Source organism: Sinohyriopsis cumingii, chromosome 2, assembly GCF_028554795.1.
Source record: "Sinohyriopsis cumingii isolate HCF-2022 chromosome 2, ASM2855479v2, whole genome shotgun sequence".
NCBI classification, from domain to species: domain Eukaryota; kingdom Metazoa; phylum Mollusca; class Bivalvia; order Unionida; family Unionidae; genus Sinohyriopsis; species Sinohyriopsis cumingii.
This window is the reverse complement of record NC_142962.1, coordinates 91,826,651-91,852,776: the sequence shown is the minus strand read 5'-3', so window position 1 is coordinate 91,852,776 and position 26,126 is coordinate 91,826,651. Positions and strand designations below refer to the sequence as shown.

The window sequence follows — 26,126 nt, the reverse complement described above, 5'->3', positions numbered from 1 at the left end:
GGGCAACCCTTGCAGCCACTGGAGCATAAATTGTAATTTAGGCTTCCATGCAAGTCCAGTTCTCTGCTTCCTTTTGGGTATAGGTATATTTCTATTAATGTAACACTCAAAATGATCTCGGACAAGGTTTCTGGAACAGAAATGTTCATATTAGTTTTTGCATAGTGAGTTCATTTCCCAGCAGCCACTTATATCTTTTTAACTGCCAAGGTAGATTGCACTTTTGTGGAAGCAGCATCCTAATGATCTGGGGGAGTCACAAGGTCAAAAAGTATGGTCTCTATAATATTGCATGGCTAGTCTCTTTCGCTGCATCGTACTTTATGTATGAACTACACTTGGGTACAGACATCTATCCATTTAAAAGTCAGAGGGTCAAAGGCCAGTGTTGCTGCATCTGAAATTTGAAGTTTTTGTTTCCACAGGATAAAACTAAGTTACAGAAGCCACATTTAATCAGAATTTTAGGTGGACTGCACTTACATAAAAGCAGTACCTTGTTGATTTGGGACTCAAATTGTCAAAGATTAAAATCATTGGTGCTCAGATGGTAGAATGTACTTCATGCAGACAGAGTTTATTTTTTTAATCTTATTTCCTAGCTAAAAGACAATACCTGGAAGATATAAGTTTCCTCTTCTTTGTCAGGTTATGAAAGGAATATTGGTTCTTTACCATTCTAATGCTGACTGGGAGAGATTTTTCAGTATTGTTAAAGAAAATAAAACTGAATTCAGATCCAGGCTCAGTAACCCAGCAGTTAGTGCTCTTTTGGTGTGTAGAACATTCATAGTCTCAGCTGGTACAAAGTGTTTTGAAATGCAGTATGAGAGTCTGTTGCTTTTTAAAGCTCAAAGCATTATATATGAAACCTTGAAGCAGTAATTGATGTTAAAAGTCCAAAGGGATAAATAAATCGTTCTGTAAATATGCTCATTGAATTATTATTATGTTATATGTGAATTACTCTTTTCTGCTCGGATTACTCTTTTTGTCCACTTGGATTACACTTTTTCCTCGCCAGGGGTTGGCATGTATGATGATGTGGCATGTATGATGATGTGTCTTTCCTTGTGATAACCTGTCCTTTTAATAGTCCAGTGGTATCTCTTACAAGATGCAATTCTTGTTTGATCTTTGTTGGTCTTGAACTAAGGAAACTCATTCAGTCAAGAATCTTTAAACTCCCATTTTTTTTATCATATTCCCTGTCATAGTCAAGTTTAGTTTTAGCTGATCTTTCATTTAACTTTTCACCATTTTACCCCAGCTTTATAAGAAAATAATCTATCCAGATGCATTCCCAGGAAAATTCATCATAGTTGCACATTCTTTGAGGAAGCCCTGTGATAAGTGAAATTGCCACTGAAATTGATTCTGATGTAACCATCAGAAGTTATTGCCTAAACCAGTACTGTCCGTTGCTTGTATCCATAGAAGCTGTGGCATTCCTAAATGTTAAATTTAAGCATACTTGATGTAAATGTACAATTTGCCCTAATGTTACTTGCTGGTAAATATGAATGGCACTGGTGTAAACATGACCGAGACAAAATGGGAACTACTGCCCTTCCTGGTTACAGGCCAAAATCTACTTGTCCACAAACAGGTAGCCTTGCAAAAAATATGCATCTGTAAGAAAAAATTTCTGACTCGGACAATATGGACAATGGATTTCTATGCCCCTGATTTTAGGCCCACTGCAGCCTCATGTTATACATATATAAAAAAAAAAATTGAAAAATGAAGCTTAAGAGTCTTCATTGATCTTAAATGGGACACCATCAATGCAGCTTTTATGTGTAATTTTGACTTAAAATGACAGTTTTAATTTCATGCAAATCAGTGTCACGCAAATGAAAATCACCACCTCAATACTCACAATACCAGAGCTTATTTTTAATTTTATGCAAATCAGTGTCATGCAAATGAAAATCACCACCTCAGTACTCACAATACCAGAACTTGACAGTTTTAATTTTATGCAAATCAGTGTTATGCCAAATACATGTGCACTATTGTAGCTAACATATGTAGCTCTCTATATATGAACCTGTGAACAACATTTGGACCTCTTTAAATGGGGTCTGCATCGATGGTAAAACAAGCACTGTATTCCTTAACAGTTGTACGTCTGCTGCTGTCCCTAGTTCATGAAGCCAACCAAGAGAAGATCAACAAGAAGATGTCCTGTTCAGAAGATCTGGTGGGCTGTGCTCATTCCATAGAAAGGTAGGGTAATCTGATAATATTTACACCATCTGGTGGGCTGTGCTCATTCCATAGAAAGGTAGGGTAATCTGATAATATTTACACATCTGTTAAAATAATAATATATGAAGTTAAACAAGAGATTCTGCCAAGTACACCAGCAATAATATCCCAAAAATGGTTCCCAGAGTGGAATAGCAAAGTTGCAGCACTACCTTATACCAGACCTGCCAACACTTACGATTTTACCGTAAGTCTTACGAAAATTACCCTTAAAATAGAGACTTAACGGCATACTAGCAAAAACTATGGAAAAATGATCGTTGCCGAAAAATCCGGATAATTGGTTCATCCGTGTTTTATTTGGATCCAGGTTTCATCTTAGAATTAATAAAATTAGTCAGGGAACCAGACTGACTTTACAGCAGCACCCCAGACGCTTTAAACTGCACCTATTTGTTCATGCAAGCATCTGTATGATCAAACTGTTATAGAATTTTTTAAAATGGCATCCAGAAAGCAATGCATGTTAAGACAAAAGGGAAAATAAGGTTCTAGAAAAGTGGCGGGAGATATGATTGCCATCGTCATGTGAAATGGAAAAGAATTTCCAAGAATTATGTCAAGTTGAGAGATTGCAACAAGCCATTGAGCTGCATAGGGTTTGGAACTAGAGTTTGTGCAACTGTTCTAGTGGTAAATAAAGTCTACATGTACTTTGCAAACTTTTCAGTTGAACATATTTATTGTCGATGCGTTGAACTTTTAATTACGTTTTCCAGCTTTACAATAGCAGTTATTGATATTTTGTTACACTTTACTGAAAACTGGTCAATCTTACGGAATAAAATCAACTGCCTTACTGAGACAGACTCATTGGGGTCTTCAGGTCTGTTGTTTGTTCATTAACATACATTACCTGCAAAGGTGTTTATGTTTTAGCCAAGTGTCCATGGTGTTTTGTGCATTGACTATTCACGTGTGTCATTTTTAATATCTTCTGCTTGCTTTCTGATATAGTTCACTTTTATTATTGTCTTAAATTGTGTCATTCTCTTCCTGCCATTATTAAAACTGTTCAACAGAATTGGATCAAATTTGGTAGAATCTTGGCATGAAGACCTCTTAGTTTAGTTTAAATGATGCTGACACACCATCTAAAGCAGCACTGTTGCTGAAAAAAGAAATGTCTTCAAAAACAAAATTTTGAATTTGACAAAATTTGGTAGATAGCCCACTGGTGTTAAGTTTGTACTTGTTGGGATACTTGGTGTTTCAGATATAAGCAGTTTTACTTTGGCTCATCTAGAATTTCAAAATTTTCAGCAATGTACCGGAAATTTTAGGGTTCACTGTTATGCTATCTGTATATAATAACCCTTTCTTTTAGGTATAGTAAAATAACCTGTTGAACAAAATAATGTGGACTCATTATTTGATGAATTTGTGAATGCAGTTTCTAAAATAATATTGTATATACATGGCTTTTGAATTTTTCTTAAGTTATTCAGAAAAGAAACAGTTAAAAAAAGGAGCTATTTAAAGTAAGTGTCGCCTGTTTCTTTATTTGACAGCTTGCATGTACGCTACCTGTGTACTGTATATGAACAGCTTCTACCTTTTCAGTTGCAGAATCCATGACATGCTTGGTTTCAATGATTTTGCTTTGCTGGTTAGTCATTGGTTCTGCTGAACAATTTTACTAAAGCTGACCCAGTAATGAACTTGAATCAAGCAGATGACACCAGTATTAAAAATGATCAGAGCAAGCATATGTACTCAACATAGTGAAGAAGGTTTTACTTCCATGACTATACCAGTTAGTGATGGCTCCCTTGCTGATTGCCATATTGACTTGAGTATGGTCACATGACATAAGCTGTGCAGGAGAAACTGCCTTCTGGATTCAATTTTTAGCACATTTAGTGCTTACTTACTGTTACAACTATTTTCATTCATTTGCTGTTTCATTACTGTTTGCAACAAAACACACATCTGAGGATAAAAAGGAATAAAATTGAAGTAAAAAAGATTGAGACTGCTTACATGGTGGCACTTTTGTGTAGTTACAACAACTTGGCATCCCAAACAAAAATGTGGCATGTACAGTTTATTTTATGCAAGTTGACATATGGTTGCCATAAGGCTTAGTTAATTATGTTATGACATCTGTCCATCCAGCAAATTATGTTATGACATCTGTCCATCCAGCAAATTATGTTATGACATCTGTCCATCCAGCAAATTATGTTATGACATCTGTCCATCCAGCAAATTATGTTATGACATCTTTCCATCTAGCAAATTATGTTATGACATCCGTCCATCAGGCAAATTATGTTATGACATCTGTCCATCCAGCAAATTATGTTATGACATCTGTCCATCCAGCAAATTATGTTATGACATCTGTCCATCCAGCGAATTATGATATGACATCTGTCCATCCAGCAAATTATGTTATGACATCTGTCCATCCAGCAAATTATGTTATGACATCTTTCCATCCAACAAATTATGTTATGACATCATTCCATCTAGCAAATTATGTTATGACATCTGTCCATCCAGCAAATTATGTTATGACATCTGTCCATCCAGCAAATTATGCTATGACATCTGTCCATCCAGCAGAATATGTTATGACATCTGTCCATCCAGCAAATTATGCTATGACATCTGTCCATCCAGCAGAATATGTTATGACATCTGTCCATCCAGCTAATTATGCTATGACATCTTATCTTTCCATCTAGCTAATTTTGTTATGACAGCTGTCCATCTAGCTAATTATATTATGACAGCTGTCCATCTAGCAAATTATGCTATGACATCTGTCCATCCAGATAATTATGCTATGACATCTTATCTTTCTATCTAGCTAATTATGTTATGACAGCTGTCCATCTAGCTAATTATATTATGACAGCTGTCCATCTAGCAAATTATGCTATGACATCTGTCAATCCATTCATCTGTTCCCTATTACACAACAACTTGAGCTCTTCACCATCTACCAATGCCAAACTTTCTGGATGGCTTGGGTATCAGAAGGTATGTGGTCAAGATCACTGTGATGAAAGGTGGAAAATAGTTTCGATACAATAAAAGAAGTTGCATCACAGACCTACACTAAGTTTTATTGATCATTTACAGTTAGATTAGAATAGAAGCGTATTGATATTGGGGTCAGACAGCCCAAGTTCAAGGTCACTGGCAGATAAATTGTTTCTGCACGAAAATTTCAGTTCTTGGCCATGAGCTACAATCAGAATTATTGGATAACTTCGACATTTGTTGAAAAGAAAGCCTACCTGTCTGTCAGTCAAAAGTCAAGGTCTTTGTGACTTAAAGATCAGAATTTTTGGATAACTTAGACATTTGTCGAAAAGGAAGCCTACCTGTGTGTCAGTCAAAAGTCAAGGTCTTTGTGACTTAAAGATCAGAATTATTGGATAATTTATACATTTGTTGAAAAGGAAGCCTACTTGTGTGTTAGTCAAAAGTCAAGGTCTTTGTGACTTAAAGATCAGAATTATTGGATAACTTACACATTTATTGAAAAGGAAGCCTACCTGTGTGTCAGTCAAAAGTCAAGGTCTTTGTGACTTAAAGATCAGAATTATTGGATAACTTATACATTTGTTGAAAAGGAAGCCTACTTGTGTGTCAGTCAAAAGTCAAGGTCTTTGTGACTTAAAGATCAGAATTATTGGATTACTTATACATTTGTTGAAAAGGAAGCCTACTTGTGTGTTAGTCAAAAGTCAAGGTCTTTGTGACTTAAAGAAAAAATGGGTTTTGCAGACAATTGTTTCCACATATAACATCTGTGTTTATATACATGGACTGTAATCAAGTTGTCAATTTATACTAAAGGTATATACTTCAAATTGTGTAATTTTTAATGAAACAGAGTGCATGAATGAAGAAGAGAAATGAAAATGTTATAATCATGAATGCATTTCATGAATGAATATGACAACTCATTATTTTCAAGCCATCGCTAAAATTTGTTTGGTCAGAACCCCTTTTTCAACATAATCCAGAACCAGATTCTTTACACTGACAAAATTTTTCATCCCATACAGGTACTGACATTGTTGTAAATGAAATGAAAAAGAAATCAAACTTGCAAACAAATACTTTACCACAACTGTATTTTATTGCAGTTTGAGTTAAATTTCTTTTATCGTAAATTCATTGCTGTCTGTTAGAATGAATTGATATAAAATGGGCATGCATTTTGAGACCATTATTATAAAACAAGATGATACATGAAATCAGTTCAAAATATAGGTGAAATGATGATTTCATAAAATTACCTGTTAAAGGGTCTGTACCAGATGCAATTGTTTTATGTTAGATACCTAATGTCCAGTGATATATGTATTAATCTGTGGCATATTAAAGGGTATGTATCAGGTGTAATTGTTTGATTATTTTAGGTACCTAATGTCCAGTGTTATATGAATCAATCTGTGGCATGTTAAAGGGTCTGTACTAGGTGTAATTCTTTTATTTTAGGTAGCTAATGTCCAGTGTTATATGAATCAATCTGTGGCATATTAAAGGGTCTGTACCAGATGCAATTGTTTTATGTTAGATACCTAATGTCCAGTGATATATGTATTAATCTGTGGCATGTTAAAGGGTCTGTACAAGGTGTAATTCTTTTATTTTAGGTACCTAATGTCCAGTGTTATATGAATCAATCTGTGGCATGTTAAAGGGTCTGTACCAAATGTAACTGTTTTATGTTAGGTACCTAATGTCCAGTGTTATATGAATCAATCTGTGGCATGTTAAAGGGTATGTATCAGGTGTAATTGTTTGATTATTTTAGGTACCTAATGTCCAGTGTTATATGAATCAATCTGTGGCATGTTAAAGGGTCTGTACCAGATGTAACTGTTTTATGTTAGGTACCTAATGTCCAGTGTTATATGAATCAATCTGTGGCATGTTAAAGGGTCTGTACCAGATGTAACTGTTTGATTATTTTAGGTACCTAATGTCCAGTGTTATATGTATCACTCTGTGGCATACATTTCTAATGATAGATGCATCATAAACAGGATGATTCCAGATAAAAGACATTGTATATGCTTGCTCTTAAGTTCAGGCCCACTGCAAACAACTTACTCTAATCTGCCAATGCATAATGCACTCACAGATTAGAGAGTGTATTGCTTGTTCAGTTGACTATTCCTGACAAACTTCATAGACCCAATTCTGCATGCACATTATGCAACAGCAGACCAGGATCTATGCAGTTTGCCATTGGACTTGACTGACAAGCATGTATATGTTAATTATCGTATGTAAGAACACTAATGCATAATATTTAATTACAGTGGTAAAGAACAAGAGATTAATGGTACAGTATTTTTTGCACATCTTTGGACAGCAAAAAATAATTACTTTCGTCTCCCTCCAAAAACATTTTAAAATATTACATTCTGTGACTGAAAACATGAAACTGACAAGCTACATGTAGATTTAAATTATAAAATTTTGAGAAAGTGACATTTGACTATTCATTAGGTTGCTGAAAGTGATATGATGAAAAGCATTTGTATAAAACTATGCTATTCAGCTGTAAATTAAAAAAATCTCAATGATCAAAGCAACAGAAGAAGGTCCAACCTTTATTAATGGAGAAAACTGGTGAAATGAAGTTGTAAACTTTAAGAACTTTGCTTAACTCTGCTACTGGGGATAAGACTAAAACTGACACCCAGTCTTTTACCATTTCCATTTTATATATACTGAAACTTTTAGACTTCAAAAACTAAATTATATCTGAATAATTAAAAATTCCTAATATATAAAATGTATGAAAATAGGATATGAGTATTTTTGCAACTTTTTTTGTATTTTTGAAATAAATGAATATCCTTCATAAGCTATTGCCTATATATGTGACATGGTGCAGGTTGAGTATCATTCACAGTGGAAAGTCCTCAAGATGAAGACACTCACTTTATCTCTTCTATGTGATCTAATGCCTTTATGTTTTAGATTTTTTATTCACAGGTGAGTAATTTAGTTTTTAACAGATAATAATCATTATCTTAGTGTCAGTAAAATAATGAATACTGGAATATTTTTCCACACATTTTCATCAGTTTGGAGCAATCAAGGATATTTTCAGTAGAAGCAAGCTGTTCCCCACCTTTATAAAAATGGTATTTTATCTATCTTGTCATATGACAGCAGAGCTGCATTTGTGTTCTAAAACATGCGTACATAAATATAATTATTTTAAAACAGTCGGCAAATATTACAAGGCAAGAAAATGTTTGACAGCAACAACAAATGGTGTCCAAAGGCGTACAGAAAATATAACTATTGTATATTATTTCTAAAATGTCATTTGTAAAATATGGCAAATAATAAAAATTTAGACACAATTTACAACTATCATATTATTTATGCCTCTGTGGTCTTAAGTAATAGAAAAGAGCGAATCAACAAGTTTTGTATTATTCAAGAAATAATTAATTTCCCTATAATACACAGTGAAAATTTAGAAAGAACTTACAGTAATTCCAGTTAAATCCCAAATAGTCCAAAAAGTTCTACCACCAGTCGAAATGAATAAAGTTCTGATTAAATTCCAGTGGTATTCAAAATAAGATCCAACACTGAATATATTGATGTGCTTTAAGTAGCCTATACTTTGGTGATGTGCCAACAATCTTTTGATGAATCACAATAATATAGTCCAAGATGTCCTTGTCTGAATTTGCTATAATTTCAAATCAGTTTTTCTGTCCAAGAATAATATCAATGAGCTCTTTGTATTTCCAGTGAATAATAATTTAAATAAATAATTCCACCCAAACGAAATACTGAATATAACAATAAGACTGATTCTGCTATAAGATGTTAAAGCCAGAATTAATAATTTTTTAAGTGAACAAGATTATATTTATTTAAAAAAAGTAAGACACAAAAGATGAACCAGGATGTAGGTCCAAAGTTCATTTCTAGAAAATTCTGAATTGTAAATATAAAGTCTGTTACTAAAATTATAACAAAGAATGCTGTGCAACAGGTTATTCCATGATGAATACCTATGTCCTAGACCCAGAACCAAATACAAATCTTTACTTTTATTGATAATGATCCTAACAATTAACCCATACTCATCGGGAAATATTAACTATGTATTATTTATTTACCAAAGTAAAAGCTACTGGTCAGATAGACAACGAACTTGACTATGGACAAGATAAGGTCCAAAATACAATTATACATAACATATAATCATGGATGAAAAAAAATAACAACTTGCAAAGCGTACAAATTAAATATGCATAACAGGCATGTTACCTCTGAGGGAGATGAACCATCTGGTCTGTCAACTGGTGGGGATTATTCCCCCTTGGGAAGTTAGGATAAGTTGATGAGATTTCACAGTACTTTTAAGTAACCATTTCTATTTCTGGAGCTGAATGTTTCTATTATTCAGGACACTTGAAGCAAATAGTTTGTACTCATCCACCAAATACGTAAAGATGCCTTGTTTGTTAGAAGTTTCCATTTTTTTGTCAACATTCTTGACTCTGATTAGTTGCTACTTAGGTAATAGATTATGATTTATTACTACTGACAATGTTGCTTTCACCGTTTAGCCATTGGTACATAAATGACTGCATTAATATAACTGACCTAAATATCTAGATACTCCAATTTTCTAGACACCATATTTTCAGAATTTTGTAATAATTTTCAACAACGCAAAATATTCTGGAAACCAAATCTAAAAGATTGAAGTTCAAACATGAACTACAGAATATTTTGACCATACTTGAAAATGGGTGATTAATTGTATGAGCATCAGACCAATTAACCTCTCATGTGAATTAACTGATGGTGTTTGTCAATAGGCAGGCATGCCCCACAATTCATGATAAGGCAATTCTATAAATCAAACTAGGCACAATGTTTTTGCAGGATATGATAAAAGAAAAACAACCAGTCATATTAGGATAGAGAATGGAATTAAAAAACATGTAATTCTTTGATAACTGTAAAATCAGTGGTGATGACCATTTCAGTAAGCTGACAATTGATGCCAGGTTTCTTGTATTGTTTACTGTTGGAGAGCTTACTTATGGGGTCAAAGCAGACTTGGACAAAAGTTCAGACAAATTTTGAATTCCACAAATGAAGTCAGTAACACATGTTGCTAATTAATTAATAATGATTTTCAATAAATTTTTTGTTTCTTTATCATTTCACCAATGAAGGTTGTTTTAAATAAGTACATACTGAATAAGTTGAACACATACAGTATACACATGTTGTTAAACTTTATACAATGAAATATCTTTGTCACAATAAATATTTCACCACTACCCCAATCTTTCAATGAATTCTAACTGCTGATAGTTCCTAGTTCACATTATGCTAATTGCTGGCAGTACCTAGATTACATTATGGTAATTGCTGGTAATATATAGATCACATTATGTTAATTACTGGTAGTACTGATATCACATTATGCTAATTGCTGGTAGTACCTAGATCACATCATGCTAATTGCTGGTAGTATCTAGATCACATTATGCTACTTGCTAGTAGTATCTTGAATACATTATGCTAATTGCTGGTAGTACCTAGATCACATTATGCTAATTGCTGGCAGTACCTAGATCACATCATGCTAATTGCTGGTAGTACCTAGATCACATCATGCTAATTGCTGGTAGTACCTAGATCACATCATGCTAATTGCTGTTATTATCTAGATCACATTATGCTACTTGCTAGTAGTATCTTGAATACATTATGCTAATTGCTGGTAGTACCTAGATCACATTATGCTAATTGCTGGTAGTACCTAGATCACATTATGCTAATTGCTGGTAGTACCTAGATCACATTATGCTAATTGCTGGTAGTATCTAGATCACATCATGCTAATTGCTGGTAGTACCTAGATCACAGCATGTTATTTGCTGCTAGTACCTAGATCACATGATGGTAATTGCTGGTAGTATCTAGATCACATTATGCTACTTGCTAGTAGTATCTTGAATACACTATGCTAATTGCTAGTAGTACCTAGATCACTTTATGCTAATTGCTGGTAGTACCTAGATCACATTATGCTAAGTGCTGCTAGTATTTTAAGTTTAGAAATAAACAGATAATTGTGTTAGTGTTAGTGTATTAAACATTTTTACTATTAGCATTTACCATTTTGTAATCTAGGAACTACCAGCAGTTAGAAATCATTACAATGTGCACTTTTTACCAGACTGATTCAAATTCAAATGGTCATACTGTTCTTCAGGTTGTTCACTCTGATTGCCAGCCACAAGGTGGACTTTGGGAAGGTGTCAGTCTATGTGATTGCAGACTATGTAACCGAGGTTCAGCAAGTGACACTACTCCCTGCTGTTAAGGTAGGAGCAACAGGCTTTCCAACAGATGCAAATATTTAAACCAAATAATTGTTGAGCCCACATTATTCCGAAAGCAAGATATATCTTATCTATAAAAATAGTCATGCAGTCACACTTGACTATTAAGCAACAGTTGTTAAGGTCAATAATACAGGAAGGAAGGTAGCAATGGGACAGACAGAAGAGTAATGATAGGAAGGGCAGAAGTAAGTAAAAGAGTGTCAGTCTGCATTTTCGTCCCTTCATACCCAGACCAGTCTGGCTACTGTAGCGGCGATGAGATAGATGAACCATAGCTGGCATAGCCCAGAGAATCACTAGGTCTTACTTTATGTGGTTTGCCCTAGTTTGGCTATACGCTAGGGTCAGTTTTTTTATTTGTTCACTCTCTTGTATAACATGATCAACTGGGCCTTGGTTCACCTCAATTCATGTGATTCCCACTGGAGATGATTCAGCATTGCACTGATGCTGCTAGTACTTTGTTATCTGTTGGTGGTGAATCTAGCAGCTGTCCTCAGAACCATCTCTATCTTATTTATTAAGTTTTTACTGTGTGGGTTCCACACAGCTGAGCAATACTGTTTACCAAGCCATACAAGCAAGAAACATGGTGCACTTTTTACTTCCTTATTGTTGATTTGGAGGTTGCAGCACAGGAAACCAAGATATTAGTCTTTTACAAAAGAAGTATGAAATGATAAGATTCATGTGTACAAAAAGGATTGACAATATAGAGAAATATTTTATTTTATGAATTGGAGGTTCATCTACAAATGAGGCGTTTCATCATTCTTTTCTTGACCTCATACTTACATTCAATTAAGTGAAGTTTTTGTTCAGAGAGCTTCAGCAGAATACCAGAATACAATTTCGTTATGTGGGACACCCCCCCAGCTGGCTGAGTGGTCAAAGGTGCTCGCCTTTACAGATCACTGACATCTCATAACTGAGTGGGCTCAAATATCAGGCTTGGCCAGTGTGGGTTTTTGAAAAAACGTGCTAGTAATTTCTCATGGATCCTTGGTTCTTCCCAGAATTTTTTCATGTTCTTTTTAACCAGATATACTGACCATCTTGTATAACCTATTACGTGCTGAAAAATGGCATCAAACTGCAACAACAACAACAATTTGGATATATGAAATGGCCAGTTTAATGTTAGGTATACATTTCATCAAATCTGAAATCAAAAACATTTTTTAAAAATTTGTTAAGTATTGAGACAATGAAGAGAAGAAACAAAAAAAAAAATTGTCTAGTGCAGAATTTCCCTTCATATTACCATGTTGTTCTAGATTGTTCTTGTCATCATTTATTGAATGTTTTTTTAACCTATTCATGTTGATAAACCCACTCCCTTTAAATTCATGCAGTAATTATTTCTTAATTGATGCTACAGGTAAAGGCAACAAATATTTTATGTCGAGTGAAATATATTATATATTTAGCAGCAGGATAATGGCTTTCACAACTCTTAGACATCATTTTTAAACGATATCACTAATGAGTTACTAAGTCATTCACTGACACAAACACACCACAGGATTGCTGTTTGAAAATTTTAAAAACATTCTGATGCCATTTGATGTTTTGCTATCAAATGAAATTTATCTATCAGTACTTGAATTGAATGAAGACCAGAGATGATTTGACATGTAGTCTTGTTGTTTCATTCTAGCAAACGAATTAAAATATTAAACATTAGCATTTTCTGTCATACCAATAGCCTCACTAGTTTAATGTCATCTATGGACATCTTGTATCCCATTCCAACCATGACCAGAATTACCAGGAGAGTAAATTTGGTTTCAGCCAGATTTCTTGTAATATTTAATTTGTTTTTTGGCTTGATGTGACGGTGTTTTATTTAAATTAAAAAAGGAATTAACTGTTCATTCCAAGGTATTAATTGACAATTGAACATAATATGTAGGTGCTCTTGTATATGTAGAAGATGATGTGATGTAACTAAACAAAGATTACAATGAACATGTAACCTCTATCCCTTTCTCTCTGTCTCTTTCTATTGTCAACATAAAAGACCATAACAGCTATATATAGAAAAACATGGATCATACAACCTTGAAAAATCCTTGAATTTTAGGAGTTGCCTTGCAACCTGGATGATATGTTGAAAAACTGCTTGACCCAAATTCCTTGAATGCTTCTGAGGAAATACAGAAATTAAAATTCATAAAATCAATTTCTTTTTAAATTCATAAATTTTGTGATTAAATGTCCAAGAATATTGAATAAATAAATAATATGAGATCAGATTTGGTGAAGTGGAGTAGTGTCCCTTTGCTGTAGTGTTATATAGATCAGTTAGTTACCTGTGCTACATGCAGTGATAAACAAAATAACAATTGCATAAAGTTCGGTGTCCATTAGGAAAAAAACTCCTTAAAAACTTTAAGTCCATAAAATCCCGAAATGCCCATGAAAAACATCTTTCCGGTGCTGTACAAACCATACACACAATCTTATGTGCTGATACATTGTTATTGTTTCATCCATCTCTCCATGAAGAAGTATAATTTTGACCATCTCAATAGCTTTTATTATGTTAGTAATGGTAGGTTGGTTAGCATCATAGGTCACATAAATCATTTTGTGGTCCAATCCTATGTCTTTTCATGAACAGTCAGTACCCAGATGTAATGATTTTTCTTGCATATGACTATTCACACCTGATAATTATTTTTTCATGTACAAAATAAATGCATGAATTACGATATATTATCTGTTTGATACAGATGTACCATTTATGTTAGTGTCTTGCCCACACCCTTTTGGAGATAGTTATCTCCCTTGCTAGTCATCAGTTGAATATTTTTTTGCATGGTATATTACTTAACTAGCATAGGTTAAGAACCATTCATGGCATTTTGATACAGTTGACCCACAAGTGGCTTTTATTGGTTTTGTCTTCTTTACTTGAATTTGGGCAGAGTTAAGGCCCTTGTTTATGAACTTCATATCTTTACTTGAGTTCATGCATGTATTAACAAGTCCTTAAAGTACTTTCATTCCAGCAAACCACGTCGTCATTTAGATGAGACATTGCTCCTGAATGCCCATCTTCACATAGCTTTCGTTTCCCAGCACAAATTCATCTATATAAGGCCCTAAGGACCAAATTGTAGGGAACTGGATCCTTTGTGGTGCGGCCATCACTTAGATCTCTCATATTAGTATTTTTTTAAAAGTTAGTACTTTTGAACTGTAGTAAATATTGTCATTATTGAAGCAACTCTAAAAATAACTTATTGACATAACAAGATAATGGCAAATGGCACATAATAACTTACAGTCTGTGTTGTCAGTGGCCAGTCTTTGTCAGTGGTCAATTTGTCTGGAATATACTGCATCTTTATCAGGAAGAAACTAGGATTGTTATATGAATCGATAGTCAATAGTTTGGAAATAAGTTATTCTACCAAAATGGTTGTGAATGAAACCATCTTAATTGTGAATCCCTTGTGTTTTTTTTATGGCTTATTTGGAAACAGTTCCATTACAGTACATGGAGCAATTTCAGCATGCTATATGTTTTTACAATTTTCACAATCTGATCATAAATGGTAATGTTTAACCTAATCAAAATGGTTTAGAGTAGTTAGAAAAATTACATAATTTCACAAATAAACAGAGACGAAATTTTGGAAACCCAAACAAATTAACAAAAAGAATGTCACTATGAATAGAAGACCATTTTCAAGGGAATGTGTTGTTATCTGTCACAGTTAATGAACTGACATCAAGGAAAACTACCTCTCTTTTGAGGAGACCTTCCAGTAACAAGTTTCTGTCCATTATAAGTCAAGTCCAAATGCAAAACACATAGACCCTGATCTGCCATAGTATAAGGTTGCAACAGATCAGGGTCTGTGTTGTTTATTCCACTATTTGCACAGATACAGAACTACTTACACATGATATGATGACAGGTCTGGGTCCATGCATTTTGAAGTTGAATCTGACTTAAGCAAGTGTATATGGCATGTATACATGAATCATCGTTTTCTAATTCCAACTCAAATTAACCTTTTTTTGCAGTTGAGGAAAGGTCATTGTAGGATTGCTTCTTTTGGCCACATTTTCAACAGAGTTCTTTTCCATCATCATGAGTAACCATGGTCATAATTGCTGAATAGCAAATCTGAATTCATTTTATCAATAAATGCTTGAATTGATGTCCCCTGCTCTTCATTGTAAATAGGGGAATACAGTTTTATAGATGAAAGGGGTAAAGGACAAAGGTGACATGATTTAAGTTTCATTTATAAAGGAAGACATTGCTGATGACAGAATACTGTTGAACCAGAAGAACACTCCTTTTCCCAAAAAATAATAATCTCTCAAGGCAGATGTTTTCTCATGACAGGTTTATACACTCTATAATAAATAAACTACTGCATTGATAACCTAGCCTCTCAGAATGGGTGGTTTGTCATAGCAGTGGTCTCTCAAGGCAGGTTTTACTGTACTGACAGCAAAATCCAGGTTAGGTCTTATAAACACAAAGCTGTATGTAAATTGCAGGTTAGGTCTTATAAACACAAAGCTGTATTTAAAATGCAGGTTAGGTCTTATAAACACAAAGCTGCATGTAAAATGCAGGTTAGGTCTTATAAACACAAAGCTGTATGTAAAATGCAGGTTAGGTCTTATAAACACAAAGCTGTATGTAAAATGCAGGTTAGGTCTTATAAACACAAAGCTGTATGTAAAATGCAGGTTAAACATAAGTCCACAAAATGATGACAGAGGATGGTCAAGTTATATCTCGACAAAACTACAGGTAACTTTTTCTTTCCAGTAATAATTACGAGAATTATTGGGTGGGTCCAACAGTAAGGGGCAGCAACTCCACTAAATGATGATGCAGATTGAATGCTGAAAAATGTAACTGAATTCAAATCTCATCAGCATAAAATTAAATACGAGAGAGTTATCAGAAAGGAAAGTGTGTACGTTTGTCAAGCATAGTCTATGACTCTGCTAAAAGATGATGCTCAATGTTGCATGCTGAAAATATACGTAAGCAACACTGACAACCAAATTTATGCATGGTCTTGTTTATGTCAAAATTCCTACTACAGTTTGTTGTTTTTTTGTTTTTTTAAACCATTAAGGGATGATTCATGTGAAAAATTGAAAGTGATCAGATCTGAAAATCTTTGGTCATATCTGTGCTAAATATATAGAATGCTGACAATTGAACTCTGCCTTGCTTTCATCCGTACCAAACTGCACACACATTTGGTTGAGATCCAATTAAAATTAAGCAAGTTGCTATGCAGGAATGAAAATGACTGGGTCTGAAAATCCAAGAATATAACTACCCTAAATGTTGACAGTTAATTCCAATCACTAATAAAGGAGTTCTTATGCAGAAATGAAAGCAATTGTATCCATCAGTGCCTCATCACTTTCAAACAGCTAATAAAATAATTTAAATGCAAAAATAATTAAGTAAAGTATCATGCAGACATAAAATTTATTATGTCTGACAGTCAGTGGTTATAACTCTGCTAAACAATGCAGAATGTTGACAAACTCTTGAAAATATAAAACTGCATACCATAGTTGGTTGAAATCCAATCATAATTAAAGGAGTTATTGTGTTGAAATGGAAGTGGGTAAGTCCGATAATCAGATGCTATAATGCCACAAAGTAATGCCAAAGAACACTGGCATCAAATGCCACTATAATGCCACAAAGTAATGCCAAAGAACACTGGCATCAAATGCCACTATAATGCCACAAAGTAATGCCAAAGAACACTGGCATCAAATGCCACTATAATGCCACAAAGTAATGCCAAAGAACACTGGCGTCAAATTCAGTGTTTTCAGAATCAAGCTGCATACTAAATTTGGTTGAATTCCAATTAAGGAAGTTATTGTGTGGAAATTATGGTGGATTGGTCTGAAAAATAAGGAAAATAACTCTAAATAATGACATAGGAGGCCAGCAATCAAAAACAGAAATGGTCTCACCAGCTGCATGTCAGAATTTAGTTGAAATCCAATAGTAAATAAGGAAGTTATTTTGGAGAAATAGAATGGATGGATCAGTCAGGGTCTGTAACTCAGCTAAATGATACAAGATTCATCCAAGCTATCATTAGTATCAAGCTGCATTACAAATTTGGCTGAAATGCAATACTAATTAAGGATTAGAGTGTGGAAATTAAAGTGTGATAGACATGCCCAATTTAATATCCCCTATTTTCTACAAAAGGTGGGATATACCTGTCCAAATTAATGTCCCCTATTTTCTAGAAAAAGTGGTGTACAACAAAAATATGACTGATACACTTGTTTGTTCAAGTACCTTATGTACTCGATTATTTGTTGAGTCAGAATGCAAACAAAGATCCTGATCTGTCATGCATTGTGCAATGGTAGATCTGGATCAGTGTAGTTTGCAGTTGGCCTCATCTTATCAGCATGTAAATATGGTAAGGGTATCAATTGGAACCAAACTGTCGTGTGATGTTTCATCTATCTTTAGACTTTGGGTCGGTCTTGCACTCTCACTCTCTTGGTGTTATTTCTCGGATCATGTGCTACAAATTGTATGCTAATGACACCTTGAATTCAAGTGGTAAAATTATTAATTGGTGTTCTGCAAATCCAAACCATATCTTAATGAATCACCTTGCTTTGCAAGTGTTTTCATAACAGCACACCTCTGTCTGCGGCGGTTCGAGTCTAAGATTCAGCCAATGTGGGTATGTGAGAAAGCTTGCCAGTAGCTTCTCGTGGGTCGGTGGTTCTTTCCGGAGTTTTCCCGGGTTCTTCCTCCACCATTAGTACTGGCCGCCATGTATAGCCTATCTTGTGCTGAAAAATGGTGTTAAACCCCACAACAAACAAACAAACAAATCATAACAGCAGTATTTGATCTTGTAATGTAGAAACAAAAGATGTAATCTGTTACTTGTGTCTGTTAAAAGGACAGATTGCATGATTTTGTACATTGGAGGGAAATATACTCAGCTGTCAAGTGCATTTTGCAAAACCCAACAGACTAAAGCCTGAAAATAAAATACCTTGAATATCAAATTGGCAGGTCACAGATAACAAACTTTAATGAAACACTGTGAAAAACTTTGTTGATTTGTCAGTTATATATAAATGGTAGAGTTTAGTATTTATTATTGTTACTTTATCATTTCAGAAGGCCCTTGTCCCCGCTATTTACCAATTGCTGGACATATGTGACCAACATGCTGTCTCACTCCTTCACACTGTATTGAGTCAGGGAGTGCGTGATGTCTTCAAAATGCTCTATGCAGACTACAAAAAGTACCACAAATATACAGGGAAAATATAAGATCTTTATATCTAGGTCACGTAAATGTTACAGTCAATTTGAGCTCATTCGGAACATTTTACATAGAAACTACAGACATGAAAAAATCCTGCCTGAGGTAGTATCATAAAAAGAAAATACTAAAATTGTCTAAAGGATGAGAACCATAGATATATATATATAGAGAGAGAAGTATTGTGTCTTTCATCAGTGTACAACAGCTGTTCAGGGAAAAACATGCAGGGATCATCAGGGAGACAACTGTACAAGAAAATGGTAGACATTCAGGTGTCAACAGGGAGACAGTTGTGCAGGGAAATATTAGACATACAAGTATCAACAGGGAGACAACTGTACAGGAAAATGATAGACATACAAGTGTCAACAGGGTGACAACTGAACAGGAAAATAATAGACATACAAGTATCAACAGGGAGACAACTGTACAGGGAAATGATAGACATGCAAGTATCAACAGGGAGACAGATGTACAGGGAAATGATAGACATGCAAGTATCAAGAAGGAGACAACTGTACAGGGAAATGATAGACATACAAGTATCAACAGGGAGACAAATGTACAGGGAAATGATAGACATGCAAGTATCAACAGGGAGACAGATGTACAGGGAAATGATAGACATGCAAGTATCAAGGAGACAACTGTACAGGAAAATGATAGACATACAAGTATCAACAGGGAGACGAATGTACAGGGAAATGATAGACATGCAAGTATCAAGAAGGAGACAACTGTACAGGGAAATGATAGACATTCAAGTATCAAAAGGAAGACAACATGAAATCTATTATCATTACTGTAATGTGTTTCATAAATTAAAGATCTTCCTGTATCAATTTGGTCTCTTGATTCTTATTCCTAGGACCAAAATTTGAAAAGGAAAATGGGTTTTGAGACTCGGGGGTTTTGTGATCATAGGGAGACCCAAAAAAATACTAGTACAAGCTCAATTCAAAGTGCCACTGAAAACAATTTTAATTTTATATAAATTATGTGATACAGTTCAAAAACAGAAAAAGAACAGTTCACATCACAAAGCAGAAAAAATATGCCATCACAACATGGTCACAATGTTGGTTGCTCACAAATTCTTATAACATCCAAGCACTGTTACAGGGTACATCTCTCAGCCACACTTTCTTAAAACACTCCAACATTGTTACAGGGTACACCTCTTGATCACACTTTCTTAAAACACCCCAACATTGTTACTAGGTACATCTCTGTCACACTTTCTTATAACACCCATACATTGTTCCAGAGTACATCACTCAATCACACTTTCTTATAACACCCAAACATTGTTACTAGGTACATCTCTCAATCTCACTTTCTTATAACACCCTAACATTGTTACTTGATACATCTCTCAATCTCACTTTCTTATAACACCCTAACATTGTTACAGAGTACAATCAAACCTGGCTACACAGCCACCCTTATGAAAAGACCAAAACTCCTGTGTAAACAGTTGACCTCTGAAGGCAGATTCAGCTCTCAAACTTGGTTCATGACAAATGCATGTACTGTGTGCATCAAGTAGCATTGGCATTATTAGTAGTAATGTTGCCAATACAAAAATGTACAGGGAGATTTGGATCTGGATATGACACTATGCGTCAAGTAGCATTGGCATTATTAGTAGTAGTGTTGCCAATAGAAAAATGTACAGGGAGATTTGGATCTGGAAAAGGACAAGTCATCATCTGCTAAATACACTTTAGTGAACTTTATTGTAATGTTTGAGAAGTTTGGAACTTTTCATTAACTGTATATAATGTCTTGGCTGTATTACATTATTATTATTTTGCAAGTATTATTGTTAGCAATAGTAGCAGTAGTAATATGCTATCAAGATACATGTACTGAGTATTGCTATTTAGCAAAAACAAAAATAGCAAAATAATGAACTTAAAATGTGCCACACAGGATTATTGTATCCTCATTTTAATATCTCATGGACATTAAATCCTCACTGATCCTCATCCAGACTTGACCTGTATTGGGAAACACAGCACTGGTTTTTGGTTTAGCCAGCTTTGTATTTAGGCATGAAAACAGGTGTTCACACTTCAGACAATTAATGGATTAAGTAGTTGCTCAAATGCACCACTCTAAAAGGACAGTTTTTGTGAGAGACCTTCGATGATTATGGAATGAAAATAAGCTTCCTGCGGCTATTGTTAGTAGCATATAAGCCATGCGGGATATCACAAATGCAATGTATCTCTATTCAGAGATTATTTGTGTTTTTTATTAGAGGTACCTTATATTCAAACTCTTAAAATAACAATTAACAGATTTATGCTATTAAAATTATATATTGAAAAAATAAATTTTAAATAATTTTACATGAAATGGAGTATGATACAAAACTAAAGATAATGAAATATGCTTGTCATACTCACACAAAAGGCAACTGTAATTCTGTCCTTGGATTTTTTTCTGCCAAAAATAATCTTCACCCGTAACAGTGTATGTGGACTTAGTTGTATCGCAGAAGAAAACATCAATTCACACGATATGCCTTTATCTAAACATTGCCTTTGTCATGAAATAAAAGTGTTCAATTTGCATACATGGATAGGTCACTGCTGATATGGGTTGTTTTCACAGAAGTCAAGATTGCGTATGCAAATAACCACAATGCAACAAGTGCGTACCTTTCACTGCCATTTTGAGTCCCTAACAAACTTTTATCAACACCAGTCATCACATATATTCAAGATGATAATCTAATTTAATTGTCGATTAGGATATTTACTTAATCGAAACAACACATAGATTATACTTGAAATTATGTGCCCCTATAGCATGAAAATAAAAATAAGCTACATGGCTACGTGGCTTATATCGAAAGACAGAAGAGTGAAGTTAAACCGTAATTGTGCATATTGCTATCAAATAGAAATGCAGTTATTTTTTATACAAACGGACAATATTGTGTTTTTTTTATAATTAAAAAAAAGTATTTTGTGTGATGAGACTAAGCTTGTCACCTTGAAAGAGTCATTCCAGACAATGATCTTTGGGATACAATAACAGTTACAGAAATATAATTTCATAGCATGCGTATTATGCCAGAACTTTTATGTACAAATGTTTTTTGCAAAAACGTGCATGTGCCAAAGCCCGCTGAAAACCAGTTTTAATAGGTATGGTCAAATATTATATTTGTGGTGGAGATGTTGGACGTAGGATGATACTGAATGTAAGTGATAACCGTTCAAAGAAGTTTCGTCTATAATGAAACATTTGCCTAACGGATCATGACTTTGTACCGAATGTCAAAACTGATTATTCTTGAAATACTTTTAGAAATATGAAAATATATGTTAACAATTGGCTTTTTAACTTGAACTATAATCATATGATTAATTTCAGCCCATGTAAATTGAAAATCATTACATGTTTCTACTTGTTTGTGTATCCATTTGATTATGCATCTGTTTATTGATGGATCTATATGTTTATGACAAAATTACAAAGATGGTTGAAATTTCAATGTTTTACTCGAAGACAAAAGGGGAAAAGTCACGCATTTGGTCTCGTGCAGTTGACATGCACAACAGAGTGTGATGTTATATTATATCCTTGCGCACAAAATGAAAATGTCTTCATAATTATGTGGGATGAACAATGTTGGTAGGTGCCGGCTTGTGTAGCTAGAGAATCAAAATGGCAGATGTGGAAGTACACACGTTTTGTGACGTCATGTGAAAACAACGGATACACAAGTGACTGCAAGGCAGAGTGAAACCACTACTTGGTTATGAAACACCTGACTGCTGATATCAGAAGGCAGATGACCATTAAATACAGGGCTTTATATAGGAAACTTGCAGGTGTGAGGTGGAAAATTAGAATGGCCATTTTGACCAGGTGACTGTTGGACACAGATGACTATTAGGACATGTTTTACTGTATATCTGTTAGTCACTTTCTTATAACACCCCAACATTGTTACAGGGGATGTCTGTTAGTCACTTTTTTATAATACCCCAACTTTGTTACAGGGGATGTCTGTTAGTCACTTTCTTATAACAAACATCCCAACAGTGTTACACGAGATGTCTGTTGGTAATTTTCTTATAACACCCAAACATTGTTACAGAGTACACACATCTGTCAGTCACACTTTCTTAAGCCACTCCAACATTGTTACAGGGTACATTGTTCAGTCACACTTTCTTATTACACTCAACATTATTACAGGATACATATCTCAGTCACACATTTCATTTGGAAATAATATTGGGTTTATTAACATACAAAATATGGAAGTGGGGGGGGGGGGTAAAATAAAAAAAACAACAGTTCTCAACAAGAATGACCTGTCCATTTTACTTCTCATTGGAATATTCTTTAGGGCCTACTCCATACACAAAACGTATTTTATGTGCGCACATCATGCTTACTTGAATTGTATGGTGTGCAGTCAACAGCCACATGTACAAATGCACTATCCATATTATCCAGCGGACTATGCCCAAATATCTATCCTAATAAGAATTAAGAGGTAAATTTAGTGGATCTATACAAAGTTGAGTATTATACTACCTTGTCTGATTCAAATCTTAGTCTTTACTTTCTATTTATTCATGATGTAAATACTCTATAAGTGGGTCTTTACTTTCTATTTATACATGCTGTAAATACTCCTATAAGTGGGTCTTTACTTTCTATTTATACATGCTGTAAATACTCCTATAAGTGGGTCTTTACTTTCTATTTATACATGCTGTAAATACTCCTATAAGTGGGTCTGTTCAGTTTGCAGATGAACCAGACTTGTAAGCAAGTAAATATGGTAGTTCTTATTTTCTACTTACACATAAATATATCAATACAAATAAATACAGCTTCATGAAATGTTGTACCAAAAGCATCCAGTTAGCTCATAATAAAAACAATTTTTCGATCTTGCTGTATCTTATATGTACTTTTTCAGTGCATAATGGGAAACCATGTGATAACAGGTTTTCAACTCCACAGACTGAGATCATAAGTACATAGATTTCCAGCATAATTCACAGACTAACTCCATAAGATAATCCAACAGAGATCATCAGGTAATAGGTTTCTAACCCAACAGACTGAGATTATAAGTAGACAGATTTCCAACAGACTAAGTCCATAAGATAACACATTTCCAACCCAACAGAGATCATCAGATAATAGGTTTCTAACCCAACAGACTGAGATTATAAGTAGACAGATTTCCAACAGACTAAGTCCATAAGATAACACATTTCCAACCCAACAGAGATCATCAGATAATAGGTTTCTAACCCAACATACTAAGAGCACATACTAATAGCTTTGCAACGGACTAAGACCATCAGATAATATGTTAACAACATGACCAACAAACTAAATCCATAATCTAATTGTTTCAAACAGGCTAAGACCACAATATAACAGCTATTTAACTCAGCAGGCTCAGCCTGTAAGATGACAGGTATCAACCCAGCAGGATTAGACCATAAGATAACAGGTATCCAACTCAATAAAGACAATAATAAGATAATAGGTATCCAACCCAGCTGGCTCAGACCACAAGATAACGTATCCAGCCCAGCAGGCTTAGACCATAAGATAGGTATCCAGGTCAACAAAGACAATAAGATGATAGGTATCCAACCCAGCAGGCTCAGACCATAAGATAACAGGTATCCAACCCAGCTTACTTAGATCATAAGGTAACAGGTATGCAGCTCAACAAAGACAATAAGAAAATGGGTATCCAACCCAGCAGGCTCAGACCATGAGATAACAGATATCCAACCCAGCTAGCTTAGATCATAAGATAACAATTATCCAACTCAACAAATTAAGACAAGAAGATAACAAGTATCCAACTCAACAAACTAAGATAATAGATCAACAGATATCCAACCCAGCAGATATTTGTATGCATCCCAATGAGAGTGGTATGGCATACAATGTTGTCTTGATCTCACAACCTTTTGTCACTGGGTTTAAGTCTTGAAGTAGCTCCATTTAATCAATACATGACTGTATGGTACAGAGATGCTGTACATCCCTGAGATAGATTAATTCTTCCCATGTTACCAATATCCAAGTCTGTCCACCCATCATGCCCTATTTAAGTTTTGCCTTTAGGTCAATATGTGGGATTTCCATGTTCCATATTTTTAGTTTACAGTTGTATATGTTTCATACTAATTGAGAAAAGAGATAGATATCACAAATGATGAAAGGATTTACCACAGACATTCCATAATTATACCACAATTACACAACATAATTTAAAACGGCATCATATCTAAAAAGAAGGGATGATTTTACACAGGCAAACCAGACTTGTACTACAACCCAACAACTAATAATTTAAAAGAGCCATTATAAGTATATACACTAGTCTCCTGTTAAAATCTGTATCATTCAAGTGTTATTGTTTGTAATTTAAGTCAAAACAAGCAGCATAAAGTCTGAACACATGTATAAAAGTTCCCAGTCACCAGGTAGTGCAATATCTGATGTGTATAATATGAATCCATGCATTAGCTATTGGCTTTGCAAAAATGTTCTGTATTCACAGGGAAATGGAATGTCAAATTGTTTCTTTTCCTTCCCCCAAAAACTAGGGATGTGCTTCACACATCTGCTCAAGTTTATTAGCAGTATATGCAGCCACCAAGGAGTGTCAATATGCTGCATTCAGCCATGTCCCGTTGTCATCCAGTAAATGAAACAGTCTTCATGCTTGTTTAGTACAAAAGTTTTGTTTTGGATGGATTAAAAAGAGCTGTGATTCCCCTTCTATCAGGAACCTGGATGGTGTGATCCAGTTGGAAGTCTTCCTGCTTATGAATTGGCGTTTGTGTTCCCAAAATCCTTCTCCGCCTTCATCATATTAGCTCTGTTCTGTTGGTCCAAAAAGTCTCTGAGCGATAAAAAGGCAAAGTGTATAAATCTCAGTGACATATAAGCCAGTCATGCATTATATATTTAATGGGCATTTCAATACTTCACTTCATTACAAGAAATTTAATTCAGTCTCAGAATGTAGCTTAAAATGACTACCATGTTTATTTCAAATAAGTGTTTATATCTTTTTTTTTTTTAAAAAGATATTGTCATTATATTTCTGATAAACATAAATTGTAAGGCATTG

The 26,126-nt window shown here is 34.5% G+C and overlaps 2 protein-coding genes across 4 annotated transcripts in view; one reads left to right on the top strand and one right to left on the bottom strand.

Annotated features, from left to right (window-relative positions):
* Positions 1 to 19,821, top strand: part of LOC149805368 (unhealthy ribosome biogenesis protein 2 homolog) — a 153,359-nt gene extending 133,538 nt beyond the window's left edge. For both annotated transcript variants that reach the window (XM_089949746.1, XM_089949737.1), the window contains exons 28-30: positions 2,133 to 2,232; positions 11,522 to 11,633; positions 18,829 to 19,821. In XM_089949746.1, coding sequence (XP_089805872.1) covers positions 2,133 to 2,232; positions 11,522 to 11,633; positions 18,829 to 18,984 — 368 coding nt within the window. In that variant the 3' untranslated portion in view covers positions 18,985 to 19,821. The remainder of the gene's footprint in view (positions 1 to 2,132; positions 2,233 to 11,521; positions 11,634 to 18,828) is intronic.
* A 114-nt stretch (positions 19,822 to 19,935) lies between these two features.
* Positions 19,936 to 26,126, bottom strand: part of LOC149805367 (uncharacterized) — a 66,546-nt gene continuing 60,355 nt past the window's right edge. For both annotated transcript variants that reach the window (XM_089949758.1, XM_089949764.1), the window contains one exon: positions 19,936 to 25,895. In XM_089949758.1, coding sequence (XP_089805884.1) covers positions 25,817 to 25,895 — 79 coding nt within the window. In that variant the 3' untranslated portion in view covers positions 19,936 to 25,816. The remainder of the gene's footprint in view (positions 25,896 to 26,126) is intronic.